General features: G+C 46.9%; 1 protein-coding gene across 1 annotated transcript; it reads right to left on the bottom strand.

Annotated features, from left to right (window-relative positions):
* Positions 1-12,917: 12,917 nt before the first annotated feature.
* LOC135984199 (olfactory receptor 51G2-like) lies at positions 12,918-14,081 on the bottom strand. Its single transcript, XM_065598733.1, has one exon. It carries the CDS (start codon positions 14,079-14,081, stop codon positions 13,146-13,148), a length of 936 nt encoding a protein of 311 aa, XP_065454805.1. The 3' UTR covers positions 12,918-13,145.
* Positions 14,082-24,895: the final 10,814 nt, after the last annotated feature.

Here is a 24,895-nt window from a genome sequence, read left to right on the forward strand (position 1 = left end):
TAAATGATAAAATCTGAAATGTGTAACTTTGCGGGGCACACTTTCTGAGTAAGGTGAATGTAACATCACTGCACAAAGCAACAGAGGGTCCTGTGGCACCTTTGAGACTAACTGAAGTATTGGGAGCATATACTCCCAATTCTTCAGTTAGTCTCAAAGGTGCCACAGGACCCTCTGTTGCTTTTTACAGATTCAGACTAACACGGCTACCCCTCTGATACATCACTGCACAAGACGGCTTCCCAGAGACTGGTATCGGATAAAAGCGTTTTCCTGTACTGTTTTATTATGGGGCTAGAACAGTAAACCTGACATTGTTTATTTGGCCTCTTGAACATTTGAATATTTCATAACAAATGAAAGCTTGGTCAAGCAATTGACTACACAATTGATCAATAACCAGTATCAATCACTCCTTCCTCTCAGATTCAGTATTTAGACCCAATGAAGGCACCCATGGAAATAATTCTCCTGAGCAAAAATCCCGATGAAGTTTATGAGCCTCCAGCATTAAAGAAATTAATAGAAAAAATGAGTTTTGTTTTTCTCATCGTGCTCCAAAGAAAGATTCTGGATACGGTAAATGCTGGTTCAAAATGGCTACGATCTAAAGACAGAGATGTATACGAAGCAGCAGGATTACTTCCCAATGTCAATGAGTTTGTAGCTATATTTCAAATTGAGTTAAAAGAAGCCAAACGTTCAGCAAGTAAATTAACAGGCAAATGGGAAAGAGAAATCACGTCTGACGAGAAGTGCTTGAGAAGGGCAAAAAGTCAGGGGAGCAGCTTGTTTTATGGTAGACCAGGGAGGAGAGCAGTCCTGCTCCCAGCAGCTCCAGGGGAGATGAGCTGAGGGAAGGCAGAATCTCCCCCTGAAAAACTGCCCAAAGGTCCCTCTCTGAGGGAAGGGAGGGCCTGCTTCAGGGACAGCCTGAGAGGGAAGCACTAATCTCTCATATGAATGCGGGACTTGATTGATCCCCTTGATTGAGGACTGAGCTGGCCCTCGGAGGTTAGGCCGTACCACAGGAAGAGGCAGTTGCTGCCTGAGAAGAAAGGAGTAAGACCTTGTTACATGCAACCACGAGAAGGTTCCTTGGGGTGAGCAGACACCCTTCATGCTGCTTTACCCCAGATGGAGACCTTGGGATATTGGCAGGGAAGTGGTAGCAAGTGGCCTGGGTAGGCAGCAGGTCTAATAGGCCAGGGTAGGTTAAATCTCCCTAGGCCATGCAGCCCCCAACCTTTGAGAGAGGAGAAACCTGGTCCGTGGTGTCCTGGCCTGCGCTCCACCTCCGATGTCCCCTCCTGCTTTTTCCTATGGCCCCTCCCACACTCCACCTCTTCTTGTCCCTGCTCCACCCCTCTGCCGAGGCCCCCTTTGCTTATCACTGAATCCTTCCTCTCCTCCCCCAAGAGGCCCCCACAGCCCACCACTCACCAACCTCTCCCCTCCTCCACTGGCCCGTGGGGTCCTCCGTTCCCCATGGTGTTGGCTCTAGTCCAGACTCCCTCCTGTCCTCCACCCCCTCCTCCATGGCCCCACTACCTGCAGCTCACTGAGTCCCTCCTGTCCTCCATCCCCCTCCCTCATGCTCCCCTCACCTGCCATTAGCTGTGTCCTTCCTCTCCTCCACTCCCCGGCTCACTAAATATCTCCTCTCCTCCACTCTCCTTTTCCCATGCCCCTTTGCCCACTGTTTGCTGAGTCCCTCCTCTCCTACAGACCAGCCTCCCCTCCCCTGAGGCCCCTACCATCTGTTGTTTGCCAGTGAAAAACTGAACCACGTTTCAAAGTGGGCCCTGGCCCCCCGTGTTCCAGCCCCCTTAGCTGAGTTGCTCCAGCATCAGCAGACATAACAGCAGGAGGAATCTCACAGCTGGGGCAGGTATAGGAGCCAGACATCAACCAAAGAGCAGAGGCATGCAAATGCCATAGGTGAGTAAGTGGCACAAAGTCCAAAGAAGGAAAAAAAGTGAACTAGGGACACTAGAATAAGCAAATTTATGTCTTGGTCTTTCTCATTTATATCGGAATATTCCAAGACATGGTCATTTTTACATTACAGTGAACCGGCAGATGCAGGTTTCTGCTTTACTTACAGATTTCCAGTGGTTTGAGAGACCCTGCATTCACTGAAAATGGAGTAAAATACAGGGAAAATATAGGAAAAAAGCTTCTCTCATAAATATAAAGGGAAGGGTAACAACATTTATTTATGCAGTAACATCAAATCCCTCCTGGACAGAGGTACAGAATCACTTACCTGTAAGGGGTTAATCAGTTCAATTAACCTAGTTGGCACCTGACCAGAAGGACCAATGGGGAAATCTGGAAGGGGGGGGGGGGTTGTTTGTGCTCTTCGTTTTGTTCCCTCTCTGGACAAAGAGAGAGACCAAGCAGGTAACCCAGCTCCTAAAAAGATCATGAACTGATACATCTAAAATTACAGAAATTGTAAGTAATAGCAAGGAAATGCATTAGATTATCTTTTGTTTTAGCTTGTGAATTTTCCCTATGCTAAGAGGGAGTTTTATTGCTGTTTTTTTTGTAACTTTGAAGCTAAGCCTAGACGGGAATCCTCTGTGTTTTAAATCTTTTGATTTACGCTGTAAAGTTACCTTCCATCCTGATTTTACATAGGTGCTTCTTTCACTTTTTTCTTTATAATAAAGTTCTTTTAAGAACCTGATAATTTTTAATGTCTAAAAATAAATGGTCTGGTCTGTACTTTTATTAAAGGCAATTGGTTGGTATATTATTCTCAAGCATCCCCAGGAAAGGGGTGGGGAAGGGGCTTGGGGGGATATTTTGGGGAAATAGGAACTCCAAATGGTCCTTTTCCTGAATCTTTGTCTAAATCACTTGGTGGTGGCAGCAATACCGTCCAATAACAAGGAAAGGATTTGTGCCTTGGGGAAGTTTTTAACCTAAGCTGGTAGAAATAAGCTTAGGGGGTCTTTCATGTGGGTCCCCACATCTGTACCCCAGAGTTCAGAGTGAGGAGGGAACCCTGACAGCTTCATAAACATATACAATCTGCCTGCAGGGCATTTTGGCCCTGAGAGTGGTGAAGGAATCACACAGTGAATAGAGAAGTCCCATGGTTCTAGTTCTGATGCAGGATAGCACAACCCATTTCTGCATCAATTTCTGAAAGATCAACACAGTATTGAAATTCGATACTTACCCGAACTGGTCACCCTTGCAGGGAAGTGGCACTATATTTAAAAGAATGCATAGAATCAACTGAAGAAAAAACCTTACACGAACCAAACTATACCATAGAATAATAATAAGAAATTAGCAGTATGGATATCACCTGACCAGGATGGTGATACTGACTGTGAAAACCTCAGGGAGTTTAGAGAGGCTATACAAATAAAAAACTCAGTAATAGTGTGTGTGTGTGTGGGGGGGGTGTTCAGCTATCCCTATATTGATGGGGTACATGTCACCTCAGCACGGGATGCAGCGACAAAGTTTCTTGACACCTTAAATGACTGGTTCTTGGAGCAGCTAGTCCTGGAACCCATAAGAGGAGAGGCAATTCTTGATTTAGCCCTAAGTGGAGCACAGGATCTGGTCTAAGGGATGAATATAGCTGGACCACTTTGTAATAGTGACCGAACATCATAAAATTTTACATCCTGTTTGGGGTGGCACATCCCAGCAGCCCACCATGGTAGCATTTAATTTCAGGGGCCTACACAAAATTGAGGAAGTTAGTTAAACAGAAATGAAAAGGCACAATGCCAAAAGTGAAATCCCTGCAAGCTGCATGGAAACTTTTTAAAGACATCATAATAGATGCTCAATTGAAATGTATACCACACATTAAAAAATACAGTAAGAAGACCAAAAAAGGCCGTTGCGGAGAAAATTAATGAATTCTTTGCATCGGTCTTCATGGCTTGGAATGTGAGGGAGATTCCCAAACCTGAGCCATTCTTTTTAGGTGACAAATCTGAGGAACTGTCCCAGATTGAGGTATCATTAGAAGAGGTTTTGGAACAAATAGATAAATTAAACTGTAGTAAGTCACCAGGACCAGATGGTATACTGAGGCAACTACTGTTTAGCATATTCTTAAATGATCTGGAGAAAGGGGTTAAAAGTGAGGTGGCAAGGTTTGCAGATGATACAAAATTACTCAAGATATTTATGTCCTAAGTAACTGCGAAGAGTTACAAAGGTATCCTGCAAAACTGGGTGACTGGGCAATAAAATGGCAGGTGAAATTCAGTGTTGAGAAATACAAAGTAATGAACATTGGAAAACATAATCTCAACTACACATATATAATGATGGGGTTGAAAATAGCTGTTACCATTCAAAAAAGAGTTCTCAGAGTCATTGCGGATAGTTCTCTGAAAACATCCACAAAATGTCTAGCAGCACTCAAAAAAGCTAGCAGAATGTTGGGAATCATTAGGACAAGGATAGGTAATGAAATAGAAAATAGCATATTGCCTCTATATAAAGCAATGGTACACCCACATCTTGAATCTGCATTCAGATGTGGGCACCCCATCTCAAAAAAGATAGATTAGAATTGGAAAAGGTACAGAGAAGGGCAACAGAAATGATTAGGAGTATGGAACACATATCATATGAGGAGAGATTAATAAGACTGGGATTTTTCAGCTTGGAAAAGATACAACTGAGGGGGGATGCGATAGAGGTCTATAAAATTATGACTGATGTGGAGAAGGTAAATAAGAAGCTGTTAATTATTCTTTCTCATAACACAAGAACTAGGGGTCACCAAACTAAATTAATAGGCAGCAGGTTTAAAATGAACAAAAGGAGGTATTTCTTCACACAACACACAGTCAACCTGTGGAACTCTTTGCCAGAGGATGTTGTGAAGGCTAAGACTACAACAGGGTTCAAAAAGGAACTAGATACATTCATGGAGGATAGGTCCATAAGTGGCTATTAGCCAGGATGGGCAGGGATACAAAACCATGCTCTCAAGTGTCCCTAGCTTCTGTTTTCCAGAACCCGGGAAGGGGCAACAGGGGTGGATCACTTGATGATTACCTGTTCTGTTCATTCCCTCTGAAGCACCAGGCATTGACCACTGTCACAGGACAGGATACAGGGCTAGATGGGCCATTGATCTGACAGAGGATGGCCATTCTTATGTTCTTATAAAGAGTAATTTCTTAAGGGTTCCTTTGTCAGAGGTTTTCCTTACCCCTCTGGAGTCACGCCATGATGGGAATGTATTTCCTGATCCTGAGCTGGATATTTAGCTAATGCATATCACTGTATGGTTGCTAGAATGTAACATATAAGTGTGTATCTGCTTGTAATTGTATTTTCGATGAAATCAGCACCAAGTTCCCTTTGGACTAATAAAGGAATCCTTGTGTGGAAACTTATTTGTGCTAAACCTGAATATATTTAGTAGGGAAATTATTTCCAATATCTGGCTTTCTGGTCATATTGCGCAGGGACTGGAACCACTTTAAGGAAGTTCTGAAGGAACGGGGAGAATGGCTGACCGAGAAGATGGAGGCTGACACCCCGGTGACAGTATGCGTAGAACCAGCAGAGTTGGTAGGAACAGGGGAGGAAAAAGATGATGCTGTGGAGGACACTTCCAGCCAGTTCACTGGGCGTGCGACAACCACAGCCCTTGATAGCATCCAGAATGCATTCACACAGGGAGTGGCTATCCTGACCTGCAACACAATTGAGGAACGAGGGGCAGACCAGATGATCAGTCATGACTAAGGTTAAGATTTTGTCAGAGTTATTTTTACTTAAAGTCACGGACAAATTGCGGGCAATAAAGAAAAAATCATGGATGTCCGTGACCTGTCTGTGACTTTTACTACAAATAAGGCAGGGGGACTTACAGAAGGATTATTAAAGCCCGATCACGAGGATGAGAACCCGAGCCTCATTTCTGGAGGTGGGAAGGTCCAGCACATGTGGCCGCCACAGCTAACAGCACTGTGGCCCCCGCAGCAGCCCCAGCAACACAGAGATCCGGGGCCCCAGAGAGCTGAAAGCTGTTGGCTCCTTGGCCACCCATGAGATCTGAGAGATCGGGGGCCCCGCCGGCTGACAGCTCTGGCACCGCCGCCCCGGGGATAAAGTGGAAAATGTCCTGGAGGTCTCTGAAAGTCACAGAATCCGTGACTTCCATTACATAATGTTATCCTTAGCCAGGCCTATGAATAACTCTCTGTGGTGGAACCCCAGTGACTGGGGCAGTGGCCACACGTTTGGCAGGAGGTACAACAGATCCAGACAGTAAAGCTGTTCACCCCTGGGCTCAGAGTGTCAGCTGGCTGCTGTTAAGTGCTGAAGGCTGGAAAGTTGTTGCCTCCGTAACGCTGTTCAGGCTGTTCAGAGCTTCTGTCCTTGGAGCTCCAGTGTAATCAGGATGCACAGATAGGGCAGCCAGCTAATTCAGCAGACATCGATGTTACTCATAAAGAAAGACCGCAGGCACGGTTCGGTGACAAAGGCACTTGGCCAGGTTTATTGCCCTCTAGGCATAGTCCTAGCACCCTGGCTATGAGCCAAATGAGCAAATAAGCTTATGGAATTCCTTTCCCGGGTGGTAATATTCCAAGAAATCCTTACTGATCAAAGACCTAACTCCACTATACAACTAATGAAAGAACTGTGCAATCTACGAAGGGTAAAGACATTAAGAACGTCGATCTACCATCCCCAAAGTGATGGGTTGGTAGAGTGATTTCACATAAGTTTGATTGCGACATTAAAGAAGTTCGTAGCCCTGGATTGCAAAGACTGGGACCAACTCTTCCCCCACCTTATTTTGCTATCAGGAAGGTGCCTCGAGCCTCCAAGTTTTCTCTTTGAACTGTTGAATGGTAAGAAAATTGCTCAAGGCTTTGTGAGCATTCGCTAGAAGAATTTTGCTAAATGTATAACAGGTACAAGAGAAGGCCTAGAACAAAGGGGTTCAGCTGCGAGTGTTGAGACTGGGGGACTGAATGTTGTTACTATCAAGTTTGCTGTTCAAACTACTGGTTCAGTGGCAGGGACTGTTTGAGGTAGTGGGGCATGTGGGCCCCGTTGATTATGAGGGCCAGCAACCAGAGAAGAAAAAAGAGACTGAGATAAGAACATAAGATTGGCCATAGTGGGTCAGACAAATGGTCCATCTAGTCCAGTATCATGACAGAGGCCAATGCAAGGGGCTTCAGAGGGAAAGAACAGAACAGGGTTATTACCGAGGGATCCATCTCCTGTCGTCCAGTCCCATCATCTGGAAATCAGAGGCTAGGACTCCCAGAACATGGGGTTGCGTCCCTGAACATCTTGGCTAACAGCCATTGATTGACCTATCCTCCATGAACTTATCTAGTTGATTTTGAACCCCATTATATTTTTGGCCTTCACAACATCCCTTGGCAATGAGTTCCACAGGTTGACTGTGTGTTGTGTGTAGTATTTCCTTTCTTTGTTTTAAACCTGCTGCCTATTAATTTCCTTGGGTGACTCCTGGTTCTTGTGTTAAGTGAAGGATAAACAAGACTTCTGTATTCACTTCTTCCACACCATTCATGAATTTATAGACCACTATCTTATCCCCTCTTATCGTCTCTTTTCCAAGCTGAAAAGACCCAGTCTTTTAAATCTCTCCTCAGATGGAAGCTGATCATTTTTGTTCCCCTTCTCTATACATTTTCCATTTCTAATATGTCTGTTTTGAGATGAGGAGAACAGAATTGCACGCAGTACCCATGGTGGGGGACTAAATAGAGGCATTATTATACTTTCTATCTTCCTATCTATCCCTTTCCTAATGGTTCCTAACATTCTGTTAGCATTCTTGACTGCTGCTGCACACTAAGTACAGATGCCCCCCGGGTTATGCAAAACCCGATTTACGCAAATCTGCAAGCTAGAAATAGTTTTTTTTTTTTGCGTAATGGTTGGGTATATGTTTCCGACTTATGCAAAATTCAAATTACGCAAGGCATTCTGGAACGGAACACTTGCATAAGTCGAGGAGTGTCTGTAGATGTTTTCAGAGAACTATCTATGACGACCCCAAGATCCCTTTCTTGAGTTGCAAGAGCTAATTTAGACCCTATCGTTTTATATGTATAGTAGGGATTATGTTTTCTAATGCACATTACAGATATCATTTGAATATTTAAAAAGCCTAGGAGGGGATCCTCCTCATAAGCTCATTGTGACACTGTTCCCCCTATTCTTTATAGTTTTATGATTATGATATAATTATAACATAATTATGATTGATTTTGTCCAAGGTATGTCTTGTCAGTGTCACTGGAAAAGTTTTGATTTGCAGAAAAGGATTATTCTATTTCTGTGCATATATCATTTTTGTATCTGAGGTTATGAATATTGACTATGTATCTGTATTTCAAATGTAGTTACACCTGGGTGACACCCACTAGGCAAAATGCCTCCAGTCAGGACAGCTGGTTGTGAAGGGCCAATTCCGGGTACTGGGCCATTAGGGGAAACAAGAAACCTTAAGGGGAAGCTTATCCCCCACCTGGTGAACCTTCCTGAGAGCGCTCCAGACAGCCTATGGGTAATGGCTGCTATGACTCAGAAGGGCATGCAAGGGCATGTGACCAGACCACATGATACTGAACTCCATTTTGGTGCCTGTATTTTTCCACAAACTGGACTGGGAACTGTTTATGGAACAAAGGATTCCAGGCCAGAGGTTAAAGCTATAAAAGGTGGGGTGTGACATCACTTAGTGGCCTCACTCCCCACACAAGAGAACTCCTGGCAACACATGAGGAAGAAAGACCGAACTGGGGAAAGTGCTTGTCCCAGGCTAAAAACATTTCTAGCCTGTATATGGAAACCTGGTGGACTGCTTGTATCACCAGCCAGGGTGAGAAATTGTTAATTCATATCCAAACTAACCAGCATTTTAGGCTTAGTTTGTGTTTTTGTTGATTTGCTAGCTAATCTGCTTTGATCTGTTTGCTATCACTTATAATCACTTAAAATCTATCTTTTTGTAGAGGGTCCTGTGGCACCTTTAAGACTAACAGATGTATTGGAGCAATGTATTGCTCCAATACATCTGTTAGTCTTAAAGGTGCCACAGAACCCTCTGTTGCTTTTTACAGATCCAGACTAACACGGCTACCCCTCTGATACTTATCTTTTTGTAGTTAAACTTGTTTTTTTCTTTCTCTAAACCAGTGTGCCTTTGAGTGAAGTGTCTGGGAAAAATCTCTGCGTGGTTAACACAGGTGCTTGTTGAATATCTTTCCCTCATCAAGGGGAGGGCAAACTCTGGTGATGAGTTTATACTGTACAGATCTCTATGTAGTGCAAGATAGTATAATTTTGGGTTTATACTCTACCGGGAGGGGGGCAGTGAGCCTGAGACACTGGGAAATTGGCTGGTGTCTGCTGTTTGTATTTGGGTGGCCTAGGTAGGTCCGTTTGGGATTATGGTGTCATCCGCTAAATACTAACCAGTATTTTAGGCTTAGTTTGCATTTTTGTTGATTTGCTAGATAATCTGCTTTGATCTGTTTGGTATCATAATTGCCTAAAATCTTTCTGTAGATAAACTTGTTTTTTTGCTTCACCTAAACCAGTGTGCCTTTGAGTGAAATGTTTGGGGAATATCTCAGCTTGGTTAACACATGCTTGTGGCATATCCTTCCCACATCGAGGGACAGATGAACTCATAAGAACAGAAGAACAGAAGAATGGCCATGCTGGATTGGACCAAAGGTCCATCTAGCCTAGTATCCTGTCTTCCGACAGTGGCCAGTACCAGGTGCCCCAAGAAGGAATGAACAGAACAAGTAATCATCAAGTGATCAATCCCCTGTCGCCCATTCCCAGCTTCTGGCAAACAGAGGCCAGGGACACCATTTCTGCCCATTCTGGCTAATAGCCATTGATGGACCTATGCTCCATGAATTTATCTAGTTCTTTTTTGAACCGTGTTATAGTCTTGGCCTTCACAACATCCTATGGCAGGGAGTTCCACAGGTTGACTGTGCATTGTGTGAAAAAATACTTCCTCTTATTTGTTTTAAACCTACTGCCTATTAATGGAATGGATATTACAACTGCATGGGCGGTATGCAGAGGTACACTACTACGATCAATTAAGAATGGTTTTTGGTCCCGTAACTTGTGGCAGCATTTCCACACAGAATGCAGATGGTGGGAGCCTCTGGTATCAGCGAATCATTTCTTCACTCCCAGAGGAAGGCTCTCAAACTGAAGATCTCCAAGGGTTTCTGCATGCGGCTGACCATGGGAATATTATCCTCAGTAAGGTCTAGCCTGCCATTGAGACACCTCCAGCGAGCTTTCAAACGGCCAAAGGCACATTCAACTACCATACGGCACCTGCTCAGCCTGTTGTTAAAACGCTCCTTGCTGCTGTCCAGGTGCCCAGTGTTAGGTTTAATGAGCCAGGTCTGTAAGGGGTAAGCTGGATCTACCAGGATTACTATGGGCATTTCCACATCCCACACTGTGATCTCGTGATCTGGAAGGAAAGTCCCCGCCGGCAGCTTTCTGTACAAGCCACTGTTCCTGAAGATGAATGTGTCATGCACCTTTCCAGACCAGCCTGCATTGATGTCTGTGAAACGCCCACAGTGATCCACAAGCACTTATAACACCATGGAGAAGTATCCCTTCCTATTGCTGTACTCTGATGCAAGGTGGTCTGGGGCTAAAATTGGAATGTGTGTGCCATCAATTGCACCGCCACAGTTAGGGAAACCCATCTCTGCAAAGCCATCCACTATTTCATGCCCATTTCCCAGAGTCATGGTCTTCCGTAGCAAGATGCGATTTATTGCCCTGCACACTTGGAGTAATACAGCCCCAACAGTGGATTTCCCCTCTCCAAATTGATTTGCAACTGACCGGTAGCATTCTGGATTCACCAGTTTCCACACAGCGATTACAACACACTTCTCTACTGAAAGGGCAGCTCTCATTCTGGTGTCCATGTGCCGCAGGTTGGGGGCCAGCTCAGCACATAGCTCCAGGAAGGTTGCTTTACTCATCCTAAAGTTCTGTACCTACTGGTCTTCACCCCACACCTCCTTGACAATGCGATCCCACCAATCAGTGCTTGTTTCCCTAGCCCAAAAGCGACAATCTACCATGTGCAGCTGCTCTGTGAATGCACAAAGCAGTGATAAGTTGCTGCTGTCCATATCAGGCAGAATGTCGGGCACCTACGAATCGTCCTCTTTCAGTAACTTCGTGAGTAACTGTGCTGCCATACGCGATGTCCTCACAAAAGTTAACAGCGCATAGGAGAAAAGTGTGGGATCCATCCTATCTCAGTGCACATGTTGGTGCACACTACAAAGACTGTTTGGAAAAACAGCACGAAAGGAAGCCGGAAACCATTGTAGGGCTGGGACACAAAGAAGTGCATGACAGGACATTTTGCATGTCCCAGGATGCGCCACGCTCCGTTTGTGCCTTTGCACAACACCTAGCGACACATGGTTGTGACAGGTTGGATCACAGAAACTCCCTTGGGGACTGCCAACTGATGTGTTGAGACTACCTCTGAGCCTGTTTTCCCTTGGGACTTCAGTGCCCTGCCTGGTTTGAGCCAGACACGCTAGCTTGCTACGAACACAGCCCCAGGTCTGAACAACATCCCACAAAAGCTGCAGACTTAACTGAAAACAGCCTAAGAAGTGTTCCTGTCTCCAACACTCAGATGCCCAGCTCCCAATGGGGTCCAAACCTCAAATAAATCCGTTTTCCCCTGTATAAAGCTTATACATAGTAAACTCATACATTGTTAACCCTCTACAACACTGCTAGAGAGGTATGCACAGCTGTTTGCTCCCCCGGGCATTAATACATACTCTGGGTTAATTAATAGGTAAAAAGTGATTTTATTAAATACAAAAAGTAGGATTTAAGTGGTTCCAAGTAATAACAGACAGAACAAAGTGAATTACCAAGCAAAATAAAATAAAACACACAAGTCTAAACCTAGTACAGTAAGAAAATGATTACAGATGAAGTCTCACCCTCAGAGGAGTTCCAGTAAGCTTCCTTTTACAGACTAGCCACCTTCTAGTCTGGGTCCAGCAATCACTCACACCCCTGTGGTTACTGTCCTTTGTTCCAGTTTCTTTCAGGTATCCTTTGGGGGTGGAGAGGCTATCTCTTGAGCCAGCTGAAAAGAATATGGAGGGGGTCTCCCAGGGGCTTAAATAGACTGTGGTTAGAGACCCACTCCTCTCTCCAATGCAGAATCCAGCTGCAAGCTGGAGTTTTGGAGTCACATGGGCAAGTCACATGACCATGCATGACTCAGAACTTTACAGGTGGCAGCCATTGTTCACAGGCTACTTTGACCGTCCCAAGTTCAAAGTCAGGAGATAGCCGCTCCACCCCCAAAGGATACCAATGTGGATTGGAGTTTTCTAAGGTGTCATTGTCTGCTAAGTGTTTCTTGACTGGGCACTTAACTTGCAAATTCCTTTTATAAGAAACTGACCAAATGCCTTACTAAGGCTACTTAAAATCAAACAAGTATACAGCCAATATTCATAACTTCGACTACAAAAATGATACATGCATACAAATAGGATGAATAGATTCAGTAGATTATAACCTTTTCAGGGATATGTTACATGGCATATGTAGCATAAAACATATTCCAGTTATGTCATATTTACATTGATAAGCATATTTCCATAAAGCATTATGGGGTGCAAAGTCATAACGGTGTCACCAGGCACTGTGGGATACATACTCACAGTGCATTGCTCACGCTGTCGTCAATGGTGCCCTGAATGTGGACATGATCGGTTGACAGAGGAAGCAAATGTAGACTAGCTTTGGCGACTTTGCTTTTGTCGATTTTTTCATGTCGACATTAGTTTCAGCGACAAAACTTGGTAGTGTAGACAAGCATTGTAAATGCTGCTGACTGCCTTGGTCTCCATCCCCCAGTGAGCTGTCCCCCCTCAACAGCCCCTCTCCCATTGTTCCAGCCCTTAAACACTGTCTGAACCTCTCTCTAGAGCGTGGAGATCAGTAGCTCATGTTGTCTCATATGTAAGGGTCCAGCAAGGAATAGGTGGCTGGTGTTTTTCAACTCCCAGGTCAGCAGCACTGGAGCCAGCACTGATCTTTCACTTGATGAACACTCTGATTATCCTTGCCCGAAGGTGTTTGCTTTTCACGCTGTACACAATTGGGTTCATCAGGGGTGGGATGAGCAGGTAGATGTAGCCCAGGACAATCTGTAGTAAGGGAGAAGAGCCCTTCCCCAATCTGTGTATCAAAGACAAGCCGATATCTGGTGTGTAGAAGAGCAGGACAGCGCAGAGGTGGGAGACACAGGTGTTCAGGGCCCTGAGGCACTCCGTGTGTGATGCAACACTCAGCACAGTTTTGAGGATCATCACATAAGAGAGGAAAATGAGCAGTGAATCCAATCCCACCGTGAAGACTGTAAGAAACAAGCCATAGATGTAGTTAACTGTGATATCCGAACAAGCCAGCTTCATAACATCCTGGTGCAGGCAGTAGGAATGGGAAAGGACATTGGCTCGACAGTATTGGAACCGTTTCAGGAGAAAGGGGAATGGGAATGATACGGCCACCCCTCTTAGCACACACACCAGTCCCATCTTGGCTATTCTCGGCAGGGTTAAGATGGAAGCATATCTCAGAGGGTTAGAGATCGCGACAAAGCGGTCAAACGCCATCAGCAAGAGTATGGAGGATTCAATGAATGCAAATGAGTGGATGAAGAACAGCTGGGCAAAACAGGCATTGACGCTGATCTCGCTAGAGTTAAACAAATATATGCCCAGTATTGTAGGCATGGTGGATATCGATAAGCCAAGGTCTGTGGCAGCCAACATGGAAAGGAAAATGTACATGGGCTCATGCAGGCTTGGATCTGTTTTTATGATGAACAGAATGGTTGAATTTCCCAATATTGAAAAAACATAAATGAAGCAGAAGGGGATGGAGATCCAGAGATGGATGTTTTCCTGCCCAGGTACCCTGGTGAGAAGGAACATTGCGTATTTGAGTTTGGTGTCATTGACTGTTGACATAATGTACAGGGCAAGTTTCCAGGAGTTTTGGACCTTCCTTCCTGAAAGGAAAAAGAACAGGAGACAAGGTGATATTTAATGAGACATCTTTCTGCTCTGAGTGCTAGTCTAGAGACTCCCAGGAGCTCAAGGAAGATCAGCAAAAACATAGTCATGAATTTACACCTCCAATAAGAAGATAGGCATTGCCAGACTGGATCAGACCTGCAGTCCATCTAGCTCAGTATCTAGCGGCCAGTTCCAGATGCTTCAGTGGAAGGTGGAAGAAGCCCTGTAATAGGCAGCTATGAGATTGATTACCTGCTCCCAGGAAAAGTTTCCCTCGACACCCACTAGTAATACATATATAGTGGTGTAAATCAGGAACGTTGTGGGCCCTTCCAAGACTTTTTAAAACAATCCTCAATACTGGAATTGGATTTTCTCATTACCCATATACACATCCAGCCACTCTTTGAAAGGTTCTAAGCTCTTGGCCCCATTGATATCTTGTGGCTTTGAGTTCTGCAACCTACTTGAACATTGTGATTTTACAATTGTGACCTGCACATAGACACCCTTTCTGGTTCTAAACTTCTGATTGTGGCCCATTGTATCATGACGTGTGTAAACACATGGCAAATGCGTGGTGAAAATGGTCATTGTATTTATCTGCCCTGCATAGAAGCTATTCATAAACATCTTTCATTACCTCATTATATATTATTTTCTCACCTCCTGAGAGTCCAAATTATGCTACTGTCTCTTAAGGTACATGGGGTAAATTCTTAGGGACAGTTCCTTAATTCAATAATGGTGACTTCAACTATGTCACTCCACGTTTAAATGTGTACATTTGATCAGAACTGGGTTCTATTAACTTTCCCTTACCAAGTGCTCCCAGTGACCCCCAAGAATCCCTCCAAGAAAAGTTGAAGTTCTTTGCCTGGCCTATGTTGTCTGAATCCAGAGATGTGGATCATCCTACAGGCTTCTCTTCGTCCTCACAGTATGACCAGTGCAAACACTAGGTTTCCCTTAATATCCAGTTGAGTGTCCAAGTTACTCCTGCCATGCGTGTGTAAAGAGGTGATGTGTGTAAATTTCATACAACCACTATAACACTCCTCTTTCCTACACCTCAGCCCTATACTACTGAAACACAGACTTGGAGAGGTATTGCAGAGGGATTGTGTACATAACCCTAAATGTAAGTGTTAGAACCAACTTCTGGTCAGTAACCAGGAGACAGTATCATCCAACTGTTCACTGAACAAAGAGTTAATAGCACAAACCCATTGCACACAGTATGTGGAGCACTTCTGAAATACTTTCTAAAGCAAAAGCCATTAAGCAGTAAAGTTTTCACTGCTCCTTCCTGTAGAGATTCCAACAACTCTGCTGCTGGCTTTTGATATACAGGCATGTCATGAATGTTTGATTTGTAATATCTGTATTACAATGAGAAGCTTTGACATAACATTCACACACCTGTACTTTAGTACACACATGTGAACCCATTATTTCCCCTCTGATCTGCTTTCAGAGGTGATTTCTCAGGATAGAGTGGGACTTAAAATGTAGCATCTGTCATCTTGTTTTTCTCAGAATCTGAAAAGATCGCAGCGTCTCAGCCCTCATTCAGTCACTTGTCAGTAAACAAAAGTCTAGTAGCTCCTCTGTCCCTAGGTTAATAGCTGACTGGTTCTCCTCAGGTTCTGTTCTGTCAGTCTGTAGCCTCCATCCGGAGTATCTGCAGCACTGAATTCCTGCATTCACAACTGAACCAGGGAGTAGCATCTTTGAAAATGGCTCTGGGAAACCAGAGATCACAAGGTCTCAGCCCTCATTCAGTCACTTGTCAGTAAACAAAAGTCTAGTAGCTCCTCTGTCCCTAGGTTAATAGCTGACTGGTTCTCCTCAGGTTCTGTTCTGTCAGTCTGTAGCCTCTATCCAGAGTATCTGCAGCTTTGAATTCCTGTATTCACAACTGAGCCAGGGAGTAACATCTTTGAAAATGGCTCTGGGAAACCAGAGAGGGGGCAGGGATGCTGGTTGCCCTGTAACTCTGATGGGTCTCTACAGGGCATTCTAGATCCCTCAGCCAGTCAGAAAACAGACATACGCCCTATCAGACCTGTTACCATAGAGTTACATAGCTCTGAATTCCTGCCTTCACAATCGAGCCAGAGAATAAAACCTTGAAAATGCATTTGCTGATTAAATTTCCAGGAGCAAATAAACCTGAGGTGATTTGGGAACTAGTCAGTGATATTCTGTGGGGTCTCTTCTCCCTCAGCCCCTGGAGGGATCGGGCCCAGAGCACACGGCACCTCGAAAAGTAGGACCGATTGAGAAACCCTGACGCGGGACATCGGGATTTTCATACTCTGAGCTCGCTTTGAATGTCAGATTTCTCTGTAGCTTGAACAGCCCACCATGGAGCATGGGCAGATATCGGGGAGGGGTTCCCAAGCTACCTAGTGCTGCCCTCCCACCCACCCAACAACCCAGCTGAGTCCTCTGCCACTGCACAGAACATCTGAAAAGGGACGCAGCTTGCAGCCTTTCCCCTTCACGTCAGGTTTTAAAGATAGTGAAATCTGCCAACGTACCCAATTCCTGCTAGACAGGAGCTGCTGACACCAGAGGTCTTCACCCTAAAGGACAAGGAGTCATCGGAGAGGTAGCAGGGCAGCAGGCAGTATCTGTTCAGATAGAGAGGCAAGTGTCTTTATGAAGCATGTTCACAAAGTCCCTTGGGGGATACTTGGCCATCAGGGAATGTCTTGCCAATACTTGGCTTTGTGTGCACCAGCTTTAACCCCTGTCGTGACCAATGGCAAACTGCAGGAAGCCAAATCACAGGGGACATGGGGTGATGCTACACAACTGGACTGCAGCGCCAGCCCTGCTGCAGACTCTATTCCTGGAATCTGGGCTTCTTGTAACCAGTGGTGGATTTAGAGTTAGTGCGACCCCATGCGTAGCTTTATTTTTCGGTTCCCCTTTTGGGACCCAGCCAAGGAAAAGAATATTCTCTCTTATCCCCCCTCCCATTTTTCATTCTGTTTTTCTTCATCCTCCTCCTATATTATAAGTAGTAGGAAGTAAATGAAAATAAAGTGAGGGATCTTTATCGGCGCTGGGGGTTACAGATTGTGAGGCGCTCGGACTCTATAATGATTGGGGTCAGAGCTAAGTGCCGTAGAGAGATCTCAGCTCTGTGTGCCTCATAAGGGTGTGTAGCAGGGTGGACACCTGCTCCTGCCTGGAAGGGCTGGGCTGATTGAGGAAAGTGGCTGCAGCTGGGGCCACGCCCCAAACAGACTCAGCAGGCCCTATAAAGGCAGGGAGCCAGGAGCTCAGGCCAAAGTCACTCTCTGCCTTCAGAGAGAGAAGGGCCTGGCTGCAGGGAGCTAGACACAGGGTACCTGTAGTGGAGCAGGGCTGGGGAAAGGCTGGGGAGCTCCAGCCTGAAAAGGCCCAGGCTGCGGCCTAGCGGAGGGCCAAGGGGAACTGGGGGTTGCAGAGGACAGCCGATGGGTAGGCCAAGGCAGCAGGTCCAAACTCCCCTTGCCAGTGATGAGTGGCCTATACTGCAGTCTGCCCAGGGAGCGGGGGCTAGTTGGTGACTGGCAGTGGCCTAGTGCTGAGGCAAGGTGGGGATAGTGGGTGGGGGTTCCCCAGGGAGGGGAGACCCAGATCTGTGGGGTACTGCCAGGGGGCAGCATCCCAGTAATAGGGGCACCGGATCCTGGGAGGGACACAGGTGCCAGTAGAGGAAAAGGCAGATTACCGGCCTGCAGAGGGTGCTCCAGAGGCTGGTGAGCTAATTCCCTGGATGACCAGTAGGAGGCGCCACAGGGGTGAGTCTGTACCCTTTACAGGGTGATTTGGGGCACTGGGTGGAGAACCTGAACTCTTCCCAACACCCTTTGGGGATGAGGCCTGTCATTAGCACAGCCCCCTTTGATGAGGGAGTTCTGGGCCCCTCCTTCCCCTCAGTAGTAAGAGGGGGAATCAGGACATGGTTTCAGAGTGACGGATCTGGAGAGAGTTGCCTGGCCGAACAGAGACCTGCTGTGATGTCCCTCAGACTGATCCTGACCCCCTACCCACTCCATGAGCAATGAGAGCTGCTGTAGCGCTGGATAGACCTCCCAGCCTGCATCCACATTTCTATCATCACCAAGTTTGGGGGTAGCTGGATGTGGGGGAGGCAGCTGTTTGTGTCCAACAGAGAGCAGCAGCAGGCACTTGGAGCTGGGACTGGGTCATGACCATTTCCATGAGGAAGAAAAGGAGTTCTTGTGGCATCTTAGAGACTAACAAATAATTTGTTAGTCTCTAAGGTGCCACAAGTACTCCTGTTCTTCTTTTTGCGGATACAGACTAACACGGCTGCTACTCTGAAACATTTCCATGAGGGATGTGCATGGCCTTGCTTACCTGGCGTGAGCGTGTCTCATGCCTGAACAAGAAGAAAGACCCTCGGAGCTGTGCCTCAGGTATCCAGTGACTCTGCGAACCCGGCACTGTCATGTCTGGCTGGCTGTGGTGTAACCTTGTTCCTTACAACAGGAGGCTCTGTAGCACAGTAAAGAAGGAAACAATGTCTTTGCCGCTGATGGACTGTGTGACCAGAAAAGTCTACTCACTCTCAGCTCCTCTGTTTGTGGGTGCTCCGCATGCAATATGCCCAGCAGCGCCACCGCTGGAGATTTTCTTGGGAGTCTTGCGTTATTTCCTGTCATTTTTAAAGCCCCAACTTCTGGAATCAAGAGAGTCCCCAGAAACCTCAGCTTTCAGTTTGCTTCAAAAAAGTTTATTTGAATGAGTGCGTTGCAGAAAAGCTAGGAAATCTGAAGCAGGTGCACCTGAAAGGCAAATGAAAACCAACTCCACATTAGTATATTTTAAATCTCATTATTTGTAAACAAATCTCATTATTTTTGGTGGCTGTGGCAATTTTTTTTAAAGTACATCAGAAGCAGGAAGCCTGCCACACAATGAGTAGGGCCACTGGATGACTGAGGTGCTAAAGGAGCACTCAAGGGAGATGAGGCTGCTGTGGAGAGGCTAAGTAAATTCTTTGCATTGGTCTTCACTGCATAGGACGTGAGGGAGAATCCCACACCAGAGCCTTTCTTTTTAGATGACAAATTGGAGGAACTGTCTCAGACTGAAGTGTCTGTATGGGAGGTTTTGGAACAAACTCATCAAGTCAACAGTAATAAGTCACCAGGACCAGATGGGATTCACCCAGGAGTTTTGAGGGAACTCAAAAACCAAATTTCAGAACTACTACATGTGGTATGTGACCTTTGGCTTAAATCAGCCTCTGTGTCAGATGACTAGCTGTGATGCTGATTTAAAAAAAAAAAAGACTCCAGAGGTGATCCTGGGAATACAGGCAAGGAAGCCTAACTTCAGTACCAGGCAAATTGGTTGAAACTATACTAAAGAACAGAATCATCAGACACAAAGATGAACACACTTTGTTGGGGAAGACTTAATACAACTTTTCAAAAGAAAATCATACCTCACCAATCTATTAGAATTCTTCGAATGTGTCAAGAAAAATGTGGTCACGGGTGATCCAGGGCATATAGTGTACTTGGACTTTCAGGCAGTCTCTGACAAAGTCCATCACCAAAGGCTCTTAAGAGAAGAAGGCAGTCGTGGGGGAAGAAGGAAGTTCATCTCATTGCTGAGATGATTTGGTTGGGCTTGGTCCTGGTTTGAGCAGAGGTTTGGACTGGATGACCCCTTGAGGTCTCTTCCAACCTAATCTTCTATGATTTTATGATCAGTAACTAGTTAAAAGATGGGAGACAAAGGATAGGAATAAATAGTCAGCCCTCAGAAGGGAGAGAGGTAAATAGTGGTATCCTCCTGGATAAATAAGACAGAGAATATCATATTGCATCTACATAAATCCATGTTAGGACCACATTTTGAATACTTTGTGCAGTTCTGGTTGCCCCATCTCAAAAATTATATATTAGAATTGGAAAAGAACAGAGAAGGGCGACAAAAAGGTTTAGGGGTATGGAACAGCTTCCGTATGAGGAGAGATTAAAAAGACTGGGACTTCTCAGCTTGGAAAAGAGATGACTAAGGCGGGTTTTGATAGAGATCTATAAAATCATGAGTGGTGTGGGGAAAGTGAATCAGGAAGTGTTATCTACCACTTCACATAACACAACAGCCAGGGTCACCCTTGAAGTTAATGTGCAGCAGGTTTAAATCAAACAAAAGGAAGTATTTCCTCACACAGAAATATAACTGATCCAAAAAACAACTAGGCAAGTTCATGGAGGATAGGTCCATCAGTAACTAGTAGCCAAGCTGGTCAGAGATTCAGCCCCATGCTCCGAGTGTCTCTAAACCTCTGACTCCCAGAAGCTGGAAGCAGATGACGGAGGATGGATCACTCGATAATTGCCCTGTTTTGTGCATTCCCCCGAAGCGTCTGCACTGGCCACTGTCAGAAGACAGGACACTGGACTTGATGGACCATTGGTCTGAATCAATATGGCCGTTCTTATGTTCTTAAATTGTTTCTCTGATGGATGGACTGCTGCAGACCAGCCTTTTTCAGGGACTCCTTCTGTTACCCTAGCAGACGTCATAAGAACATAAGAACGGCTATAATGGGTCAGATCAAAGGTCCATCTATCCCACTATCCTGTCTTCTGACAATGGTCAATCAATGCCAGGTGCCCCAGAGGGAATGAACGGAACAGGGAATCATCAAGTGATCCATCTCCTGTCACTCAATTCCCCCAGGTTCTGGCAAAAAGAGGCTAGGGACACCATCCCTGCCAATACTGGTTAATATCCATTAGCTATCCTCCACTCTTTTGGTACAGAAGCAACAGAGGGTCCTGAGGCACCTTGGTACAGAAGCTAAGTGATAGGTTACAAACCACAGCTGATAGTTCTGCAATTTTACATTTGAGTGTGTGGTAGGGTGCCCATTGGTCCTGTTTTGGCTGGTACAGTCCCTTATTTAAGTCCTGTCCCAGCTGACCTGACATTTTTTGGAAAGGAGGCTTTTGTCCCATACAGGGCCAGTGCAACCATTTAGGCCGCTGGCATTTAGGCGCAGGGAGCAAGGGCAGTGGAGCGTGGGGAGGGCAGCATGCAGCAAGGGGGGGCGGCATTCAGGGGAACTCCCCGCCCCAGCTCACCTCTGCCCCGCCTCCTCCCCGAGCACGCCGTGGCTGCCTAATCTGATTGGCACCACAAGCCTGGCAGGCGGGAGAAGTGAAGCAGCCACAGCGTGCTTGGGGAGGAGGCGGGGCAGGGAGGAGCTGGGGCCGGGGCGGTGCCTCAGGGTAGCGGGTGGGGAGCTGCCATGGGGGGGGGGCGCCTCAGAGCGGAGGGAGGGAGCTGCTGCGCAGGGGGGGCGCCTCCGGGCGGGGGTTCGGGGACGGGGAGGGGGGCACAAGGTGCAAGTTTCGCCTAGGGCGTGAAACATCCTTCCACCGGCCCTGGTCCCATAGGCTCTTACTGACTTTAGAAATTGGAGGTTTTCATCTACCTCTTCCTCGTAACATATGTGAACGTAATACGGACTGAGTCTATGGCCGCATTCTGCGTATGGAAAGGTCAAAACCTCCCGACTATGGCTGAGGTATTGTGCCCATCAGCTACTCAATCAACCTTCCTATCTCTGTGCAACCCCCTCTACCCTATACAACACCCCTTCAGCAGATCCTGCGGGCAGTGGCTACTGTGGCAGGCCCTGGTAGCACATCTCGGATGAACCTGTGCTAGCAGGGAGCTGGAGAGAGTCCTAGAACAGATCTGGAGTCGCAGAGATTGTTGTTGTGTGAGCCCAGCTACCAGTGGATCACTGAGATATGTCCCTAACTTTGTGGATCCCTGGATTCTGGGTCCCTCTTTTCATTCTTCAGGGAGAAGGGAAGGGAACCCCCCCACCCCAGAACAATCCGAGGGAAATGTCCATGTAGGGAGCCTTGTGGAATCTCCCTTCCCTGGTCTGCACCCTAGGTAGGTAATGCAGCAAAGGGGACTGCTGGGGAGAAATCAGGTCCTATATTATTATTCTATTTTATTTTATTTCAGCAAGATCACAGCTGTGACAGCATCATCGTTACCACTTGGCCTCCCCCAAGGTAGCCACGTGACTAATCGGAACCATATGGACAGTGATGACCAGGAGTGGAATTACCATGAAACAAGCCGTGTGGTGGCAGGGAGCCCCCAACGACAGGGGAGCCCGAAAAATGCAGGAGAAATGTCATCTGACAATCTGCCCCCGAGTCCCCGCCGGCGGCGTAGCAGGTCTCAGGCAGGCAGCCTGCTTGGATGCTGTAGCTGGTGGCCCCATGCCAGGCCCAGAAGCGGCTGACTTCTGGCACGTCCCTGCGCACCCTTTGTGCGGGACAGGAGGCAGATCCGTGTGCTGCCCCTGCCCCGGAAACCTGCTGCCCCCTCCCCACCAGGGGCACACAGAGATGTTCCAGCAGCAGCGCGGCAGGCCGGGGCTCAGGCGGCTCCCTGCCCTCTCTGCCTCCCTCCCTCCACCCCGCTCCCAGAAGCAGCCGGCATGTCCCTCCGGCCCATGGAGGGGTGTCACCGTATGCTCCCCCACGCAGAGCGCCAACTCCACAGCTCCTATTGGCCAGGAACAGCAGCCCCCTGCCCTCCTACACCCACCTAGAAGCCTCTGCCAGAGGGGTGTGAATGCCAGCAGCTTTGGGAGCTGCGCCACTCTAGGGAAGTGCCACTCCCTGACCCCCTTCTGCACCTCAAGGCCCTGTCTCATCCCAGAGCCAGCACCCCACACCCAAACTTCCTCCCAGATCCCGACCCCATGCACTTCCTCCCACACCATAACCCCCTGGCCAGCCCAGAGCCCGCTCCCCACACCCAAACTTCCTCCCAGAGCCCGACCCCCTGCCCTTGCTCCCACACCCCAACCCCCCGGCCCAGCCCAGAGCCCGCATCGCAAACCCAAACTTCCTCCCAGAGCCTGACGCCCCGCATCCCCTCCCACACCCCAACTCCCTGGCCCTGCCCAGAGCCCGCATCCCAAACCCAAACTTCCTCCCAGATCTCGAGCCCCGCACTCCCTCCCACCATGGAGAAGTATCCCTTCCTATTGATGTACTCCAATGCAAGGGGGTCTGACGCTAAAATTGGAATGTGTGTGCCATCAAGTGCACCGCCACAGTTAGGGAAACCCATCTCTGCAAAGCCATCCACTATTTTATGCCCATTTCCCAGCGTCACGGTCTTCTGTAGCAAGATGCGATTTATTGCCCTGCACACTTGGAGTAATACAGCCCCAACAGTGGACTTCCCCCCTCCAAATTGATTTGCAACTGACTGGTAGCAGTCTGGATTGACCAGTTTCCATACAACGATTGCAACACGCTTCTCTACTGAAAGGGCAGCTCTCATTCTGGTGTCCATGTGCCGCAGGTCGGGGGCCAGCTCAGCACATAGCTCCAGGAAGGTTGCTTTACGCATCCTAAAGTTCTGTACCCACTGGTCTTCATCCCACACCTGCATGACAATGTGATCCCTCCAATCAGAGCTTGTTTCCCTAGCCCAAAAGTGTTGGTCTACGTATGCAGCTGCTTTGAGAATGCCAAAAGCACTGATAAGTTGCTGCCGTCCATATCAGGCAGAGTGTTGGGCGCCTGCAAGTCGTCCTCTGTCAGTAACTTAACGAGTAACTGTGCTGCCATGCGCAATCTCCTCACGACAGTTAACAGCACATAGGGAAGAGAAAGAGAGAAATACACGATCCATCCTAGCTCACAGCAGATGCTGGTGCGCACTACAAAGACTGAGAGTTGGAAAAACAGCATGAAAGGAAGCTGGAAACCACTGGAGGGCTGGGACACAAAGCAGTGCATGATGGGATATTTTGCACATCCCAGGATGCACCACGCTCCGTTTCCGCCTTCCCACAACACCTAGAGACAGATGGCGTCACCAGGGACTGTGGGATACTGTAACGATGCTGCCCTTGGTGGGACACTTCTGAGAGTGCCAATTCAGGATAAATTGCTTAAAGCAGGGCAGTTACTGCCCAAGGCTGGGGTTCCTTTGCACACCAAGGCACCAAACCAGCCAAACAGAGAAGACTCTGGTTTTACCCCACAGGCTAACCATAAGTTATACAAGCGATTCCCTTAGACTCTCCTGTTTCCCAGTATCCCCATCCGTGCCACTCCTTATGGGGATGAATGGTTATGAAAACCAACACCCCAGTAAAAGAAAAAATGTTCTTCCGATCCGAAAGGACCAAGCCCCAGACCCAGGTCACTGTACAAATCAGATCTTACTCACAAATCACGCTGTTGCCAATCCTTTAGAATCTAAAATCTAAAGATTTATTTATTCATAAAAAGAAAGATATATAGATGAGAGCTGGAACTGGTTAAATGGAATCAATTACATACAGTAAAGGGAAAGTTCTTGGTTTAAGACTTGTAGCAGTGATGGAATAAACTGCAGGCTCAAATCAGGTCTCTGGAATACAAACATCCACAGCTGGGATGGGTCATTCAGTCCTTTGTTGAGAGCTTTAGTTTGTAGCAAGGTCCCTTCAGAGGCAAGAAGCAGGATTGAAGACAAAATGGGAGAGTTTCCAGGGCTTTTTATAGTCTCTGCCCTGTGGAAGGACACTTCTCTGTTCTTACTGTGGAAATTTACAGCAGCAAGATGCAGACTGGAGCCACATGGGCAAGTCACATGTCCATACATGACTCAGTTCCTTACAGCCTGACGCCGTTGTTTACATGTTAGTTTGAACGTTCACAGGAAAGCTCAGTTGTGGATTGGCG

The sequence above is a fragment of the Chrysemys picta genome, chromosome 1 (genome assembly GCF_011386835.1).
Source record: "Chrysemys picta bellii isolate R12L10 chromosome 1, ASM1138683v2, whole genome shotgun sequence".
NCBI lineage: Eukaryota > Metazoa > Chordata > Testudines > Emydidae > Chrysemys > Chrysemys picta.

What these genes read in the sequence shown, in the direction of transcription:
- LOC135984199 (XM_065598733.1), bottom strand. Translation starts at nt 14,081, where the DNA reads ATGTCAACAGTCAATGACACCAAACTCAAATACGCAATGTTCCTTCTC.